Below are 7,537 nucleotides of genomic sequence, written 5' to 3' on the forward strand. Positions count from 1 at the left end.
TTCCCCAGAAATGTGAAACATTGACTGACCTTCAGCGACCAGCACGCAATCACCTAGATTATACGTGTCACCATCACTTTTATTGTTATCACTTACATGGCACTCTCTAAATCGTAATTCCCGTCTGTATCTATTAAACTCTACTAGTATGTCCTGATTTTCCTGTAGTATCCAGTTTTCCGCCTGTTTCTGGAAGACACGGAGAGTCATTGCGAATGATGTTGGAAGCATGTCGACCAGGTATTGAAGCTTGGAGTGGTTGGTCTCCATTGTCTCCAGGTGGGAATCCTTTAATAGTTGACCGGTGTTGTCTTCACTTACATTTCTATTTTTCTTAGCTGCAATTATTAGAAGCAGTGTACATAGGACTATCGTGAATACAATGATACAAGAATACACATAAGTTTTCCTGTTGAACGTTCTTATTCTTGAAATTCCTTTAAAAATCAGATTGGTAGATTCACTAGGCTCCATGCTATTCATCAATGGACTTCCTTCTCTGTCAGATGATACGCAATTTTGGTAAAAACAATTTTAATGAAAATGACGACGTCGTAGACTTTGGTTAAATATATCGGATGATATTTAAACACGTATTCTAACGAAACTTCCGTGTTACAAAATACTTCCTGTTCTAAATATTTATTGTAAATGTGGATAATTTACTACGACTGAATAATAAGTCGAAGCGGAAGAAAAATGCATACCGAAATTGTCACGTGTCTCTGATTAACAAATTACAAGGGGAGCCCCGAGTGGCCGAGTGGTCTAAAGCGCTCTCCGTTACGGATCACTGCCATCTTACCTCTGTCTGTGTAGGTTCGAGTCTCGGATTCAGCCAATATGGGTATGTGAGAAAGCTTGCCAGTAGCTTCTCGAGGGTCGGTGGTTCTTTCCGGGGATTTCCCGTGTTCTTCCTCCACCTTTAATACTGGCCGCCATGTATAGCCTATCTTGTGCTGAAAAATGGCGTTAAACCCTACAACAACAACAACAACAACAACAAATTACAAAGACCAAATGTCCTTTTGCTAACTAGTTGAGTTTTATTGCAATTATGGTTGAAGCTACTTGGATAATAGGATCTTAAAAGCTTCAACACTAATTTTTACTATCCCGTATACTATCAGTACTATTAAGTATTCGGTTTCGACAGCTTGATGTGTTGTCGTTCACAATCAAGATTATTCTTCTTATAATACTATAAAAAAAAAGGCAACAAAGGCAACAAAATCTACTACTACTACTACTAGCACTACTACTAATATTACTATTACGTTTCAATACATTAACTCCTCAGATAGCACAGTCTTTGTCAACGGTATCACTGTTAGCACTGCTACGACGACTACCGTTACAACTATAGTCATTACTTTGCTTTTCCATTCTCACAATGCATTATTAGTTTCAAATTCATTCTATTATTACGCTACCATATTGTTATACATTTTGGGCAATCAAGAACATGTTATATTACTTGTAAAGTTTTAATTATTTATGAACTCTTGTTCTTAGGTTTTGTTTAGTTTTATGTGACTTTTGATAATACCGGATAGATGGTTATTTTCATTGATGTAAACTTTAGTGGTTTACAAGTTTGGAGATTTATATTTAGTGATTGTAGACATTGCGAGGTTTTGCTCTGCATAGAGTGAATCAGAATTGTTGTCACCCCCAACACAGACAAAAAGACCAAACAAACAAAGAAATAGAACATAAAACAGATCAAATAACCAAAGCAAAACATAAAGAAATCGGTAGAAAATGCAAAGCAAGATTCAAAATTAATTTATTATCCTTTACAGCATTTAATCTAAATAACAATGGTAAATATAGATAAAGCCAGTCATCGATTTATCTGCAGTCTGTCTTTTCATATATTATTTCACACAATCAAAACAATTAAATTGTAGTTATTCAAGTTTTAAAATATTGACAAACTTATTCCAATTGATAGCAAACTAAATGCTCAAGGAGTAATCCTCAATAAATCTGAACTAATTTTTCCTACATCTGTGCTTACTGAACAAGATTGTGAAATCTTTCCAGATTGAATCCGTTTAGGCTGAATTTTCATCGAATATTTCCCGTTAAACTTTACTCAAACAGGCAAATTTAGGTATCGCGGGTTTTCTATTTGACTCCAATGAATTCGAGCGAGTTACACCAAGATTATATACATTTATTGTTAAAAGAATGAGTTCTATAATTTTTCAAACACCTACTAGCACCAATTGCCAATACCTTGGTAACAACGTGTCTTGACAGAATTCGGAAAACATATTTATCCACAATTTTGGTTCTTGGCAAGGTAGATTAAATGTACCTGCAATTTGAACATACAACATATTCGTTCCATGGATATTTCAAGATAGTGTCAATGTCGTTTATACTTGGATTCAACGTCATTAATGCAAAGACTGAAAACAACTGAAAAAAGTGTCTTTCCCTGAAATCAATATTTACATGTGTTTTAAAATAGTGTGTTGCTGGTGGTGTTGTTGTGGTTTTAACGCTATTTTTCAGCACACGAGAGGCTATAATACATGGCAGCAAGTACTTATGGTAGAGAAAGAAACCTGGAAACCCGGGAAGAACCACAGACCACGACAAGCTATTGGCAATCTTTCTTACATACCCGCGTCGGCCAAGCCTGAGAGTCGATCCCGCACGGAAAGAGGTGAGATATCAGTGATCTGTAAATTTAATCGCCTCAGACTAACTTGTCACCCTGGGCCTCCAATATGTTTTGTCACAGGATGACAGTTGCAGTTCTAATACAATCATTATGGGGGTGGGGGTGGGCGTTGTACACCAGTCTTGAGTTTGATCGACATGAAAGGCACTATGGACAGCAGCAGCACTTTTATTGACTCCATCATTTCAGGTCGTGTGGTGCCACTGTGTTCTTGATTCCAAATTGAACAATCCTCGTTTGGTTGTCCGAGGTTTAACGCTACTTTGCATGAATATGCGCAAGCACTAAATTCGCGTACGTAAAGTTCTCGTTGTAGAAAATTATATATATATATATATATATATATATATATATATATATATATATATATATATATATATATAATATGACATAGTATTATGTTTGGAGAAAAAAACAATGTGCTTGATTTTCTTCGGAATAACATTGCAGTGTGAGCGACGATGCCTAAATAGGTATTGCTGGATACATGCTGCTAAAGTTCGTAAGGGTGGAGGTCGAGCTGCATGCACAGGATGTGGAGTTGGTGCGAAGGTTGAATATGCGCTGTGTAACACATGTGTCTGTATTAATCTTCAGAAGGCTAATAAGTTATATTCAAAAAACATGGACTAATAAACAAACGTTAAATATTTTTTCTTCCAATAGAAATATTATAGTTATCTTTATCACAAGGCCGCATTATATAATACACATGGAGGCAGAATAACATCCACCTATCCCACTGTGTCGTCCAAAGTGAAGTTTGTCTGCATAGCTGAGACGATGTAGACTCGTTACATTATATATATATATATATATATATATATATATATATATATATATATATATATATATATCGGGGCCCCGAGTGGGCGAGTGGTCTAAATCGCTCTCCATCTTACCTGTCTGCGTGGGTTCGAGTCTCGGATTCAGCCAATGTGGGTATGTGAGAAAGCTTGTCAGTAGCTTCTCGTGGGTCGTTGGTTCTTTCCGGGTGTTTTCCCGGGTTCTTCCTCCACCATTAATATTGGTATAGTGTGCTGAAAATGGCGTTAAACCCTACAACTATTAACAAAATAGTATATAAACATTAGCATTATTTGTGACAGGTTCGTCTCTACTTTCGGTGCGAAGCAAAAGAAAGCAAAGCGATCCAGACCCTCGCTGGATAAAGAAATCGGTAGAAAATGCAAATCAAGATTCGAAATTAATTTATTATCCTTTACAGCATTTAATCTAAATAATAATGGTAAATATAGATAATGCCAGTCATCGATTAATGTGTGGTCTGTCTTTTCTTATATTATTTCAATAATGCCTAGCGACCAGTCTTAAAATAAATCGGCTAAAGATCAAAGTTTGGCCTCAAAGTTTTGAATACTATGGTTCATAAAATCAGTTTCTATTCGAAAAGAGAGAAATTATATATGTGAGTGCAAATTGTACGTCGTGTTGTCAATGACTGAATAGTGCGTTTGTAAAACTAAGGCGAAGATGATGACTGGCTTTGCTTTGGTTTAGCATTTCACGGAAGATTAACACATGTCCAGGTTCAAATTACGAGCCTTTGTCAGATCAGTACCACTTAGCCCGAAACGATGAAGAATGCGATCAAGATGAAAACAGGCAACGATGTTGAAAGGTTATAAGCTAATGTTTAGTCATATTGATGAAACTGCCGAAGAAATTGGTCTTTCAATTGTTTCAGATAAGGAGGACTGTTAAATGATTTGTTTTAATTAATCAAATAAATTATTATTATTATTAATTACGGTATTATTATTATGTCACATTATCACATGCAAATGTTTTAAGTGTATAGCAGAATGCTGACAATGAGACTGAATACGTATTTGACAATGTATTGAACTTTTCAAAAACTACAGAAAGCTAACCTGAAGCTTTCGTCCTTACGCTAAGGATATGATCAGCAGACTGATATTGATCTCTGTACTCACTGTCAACATCGCTCGATGGAATGGTGAGCAATTTTAATAGATTGTCACAAATATGAAGCAGGTTGTAATGGCCCCCGTCCCTATACGGCGTCAGTTTGTGCGCACGGGTGTAAATCGATTCCTTAACACCCCCACCCCCGAACCAGGCTTATTCTCTATCTAGGATTTTTACGGAGTTCCAAGTTATAGTTTGGCCAGTACAAACGTTGTGGATGTGCCGTGATACCTCAGACGAGCTTGAACTTTTATTTAAGGAATCGATATTATCAAATATGAATACTACTACACAGATAAGCTTTCACCAAAGAGATTTAATAATAGTGTACGGCTATCGATGTATTGGTTCCTTCCTTCAAATCATGGATACGCCAAAATAATTTGATTCTGGACGCACTAACAAATTTAAGTCTGAAATTTTTACATAAATTTCATCTCCTGGACGCAAACTGACAGCAGCTGATAAATAACTGTCGTAAATATTAAAATAACCATTCTGAGACACCTCACATGGATGTTCAGTTCTAATCAGTTCATCTTCTGTACCGTTTAAAATATTAAAACGGTAAATCGCGTGTTTGATACCACATGAAGAATGATCATGGTCAGTATATCGTTTCGGACGTGTCGCATCATCTGCTAAGGTTACGTTCGTACAGGTTTCATATAAATCAAGGAAAGAGTGGATGAAATATGTTCCTCTAGCAGGAACCACAAGACGCCCGTGTCTGTACTCCATGCCATATCTGATGAATGCTTTGTGGTCTTTTGGGTTCCATTCTCTCACCGGGTTCATACCGCGGTCGTCTAGAACAGATCAATTGAAAATTGTTTAATAAGTATGCCTGAAATGTATGGATGGGAACCAATGTACATGTATTGTGTTAAAAGCTAAGATAAGCGATGATGAAACTTGACATTTTACACAAGTGAGCATATGCAACTTTAAGCTCGTAAAGAATGTAATAGGCAAAATCCGAGAGAGAGAGAGAGAGAGCGAGAATGCTACCGTTTTACTTATAAAAATTGTAATAGTATGAAAGTGTCATTGCCCAGTAATATGTATCTTAAATATGACGTAATGTATATTGTAGTAATTATGTTTAAAGATGTATCAGTATTACTATTCATAAAGTTTGTTTCTGATTGTTTTCAACAGAATATTTATTTGCAAAACTTACATGACCGGGGAGACTGCTGTTTCTTTCCCGTAACTCGAGCAGAGGGTTTGATGTTCCAAAGAAATGGCCTGAGGAGTCCCGTCAACTGAGGAGATATTCCTGTAATATAACATTATACATGCACGATAGATTAATTATATCGTCTGTGTTCGTTTTTTAAACAACTATATTTTAATAACTATCTGTAAGCTGTTTACCTGTGTTTGTTTGTTTTTTGTCGTCCGACTCAAGACGTCTGGTTTCAAATACGTATGCCTGTGAAAATAAATTGCCAATTATCAGTTGTAAATAAAGGTTTGTACTTATTTATAAAAGTGTTGGAGTAAAATAAGGTCTTTCCCAACCATATATAACATTGTGAACTATCGATACACGGTCAGCCTATGTTCCCATCTGACTTTCTACTTACCTGCATCTATCTGTATATCGAACACACACGCTGCATGCATACAGTCAGTGCCGAATTTAGACACAGCGAGGCCCTAAGCTATGGGAAGCTGTAGAGGCCCTATTTTGTATAAAATAAAATTAAGAGGCCCCTTCAGACTGTGAGTTCAGACTGTAAGACCCTAAGCTGTAGTTTGTTTAGCTTATGCCTAAATCTGACACTGCATACAGTTATCTACTGGTTTATGTATTCATCTTCCACACTCCATTTCGTTAGTGCTTTACACAGCTACAGCATATTATTGTTGTTTATTTAAAATGTTTAGTTCCGATTAAGTAAACCTTGATAGCTTGTTACTATGTCTCCGTGATACAAAATATATAACATTTCTATATAAATTGCTTGGCAATCTTAAAATCAAGATTATCTAAGATAGTTTCACATACAGACAGACAGACAACAAGACTCACCTTGGCCAAATATTCACCGAATCGGTTCGGTGAGCATCCGCAACTTATTTCCGATAACTTGGAAAACGGTTCACTTGGAAGGCATAGCCGTTGGCATGTCGGCTGCTGGGGTGGCTTTGGCATTGTGTATAACAATACTAATACACTTGCCAACACGGCAAGATTCACTACCAAAACGCCACCAATTATTATCTGAACTGCTGCCATATCTGCTGATAATATTGGATAGAGGAGAACGAATGTATTATTACGAATATAGCAAATAAGGTAGTATGCCTTCCATGGGAAAGAAACAGGTCTGCTAATGAGAAATAAAGTTATAAACCCTCTATGTTACATCCCTATTTGATTCGTGTACTCCTACTGCTGACATTTCCACTCTACATTGCCGAAATTTATATTTAACAGAGTAGATTTAAATGTTGTTAGCGACTCTACCGACTCCGTTGACAAAACACAAGTTGAGCTGTGGTTACCAAGCATACACGCGTCTAACGAAAACACAAATCAATCAAATTACCTGGAGGAATGTTGTCATATCGCATTTTGGGTTGTACATTGGAGATAGTAAACAAAGGTAGTTTCTATTGAGAGATATTTAAAAGGCTGAACGGAGCAGTTATATGCGCTATGTGAGAGTCGAAAAATAGCGTGCATCAGAGACACTATCAAGCATTTGTGGTTTGAGCGGGCTAAACCTTAGGTCTCACTGGACAGTTTATCTGGTGAATTTTCATCCGACAATGACCTGATGCAGAAAAATGAGACTAATTTTACACCGAAGATACAAATAAAAACAAACTAATGATTTTTGTAGAAGGCATATGTGTGAGATTTTGACTGCG

The 7,537-nt window shown here is 36.6% G+C and overlaps 1 protein-coding gene across 1 annotated transcript; it reads right to left on the reverse strand.

The window, feature by feature from the left end:
* Positions 1-1,772: 1,772 nt before the first annotated feature.
* LOC149799975 (uncharacterized) lies at positions 1,773-7,175 on the reverse strand. The gene is made up of 4 exons (XM_089959500.1): positions 6,693-7,175; positions 6,032-6,089; positions 5,835-5,933; positions 1,773-5,460 (listed from the first exon to the last, which is right to left on the reverse strand). The coding sequence occupies exons 1-4, from the start codon at positions 6,897-6,899 to the stop codon at positions 5,009-5,011; spliced, it is 816 nt and encodes a 271-aa protein (XP_089815626.1). The 5' UTR covers positions 6,900-7,175; the 3' UTR covers positions 1,773-5,008.
* Positions 7,176-7,537: the final 362 nt, after the last annotated feature.

This window comes from Sinohyriopsis cumingii, chromosome 5 (assembly GCF_028554795.1).
Source record: "Sinohyriopsis cumingii isolate HCF-2022 chromosome 5, ASM2855479v2, whole genome shotgun sequence".
NCBI classification, from domain to species: domain Eukaryota; kingdom Metazoa; phylum Mollusca; class Bivalvia; order Unionida; family Unionidae; genus Sinohyriopsis; species Sinohyriopsis cumingii.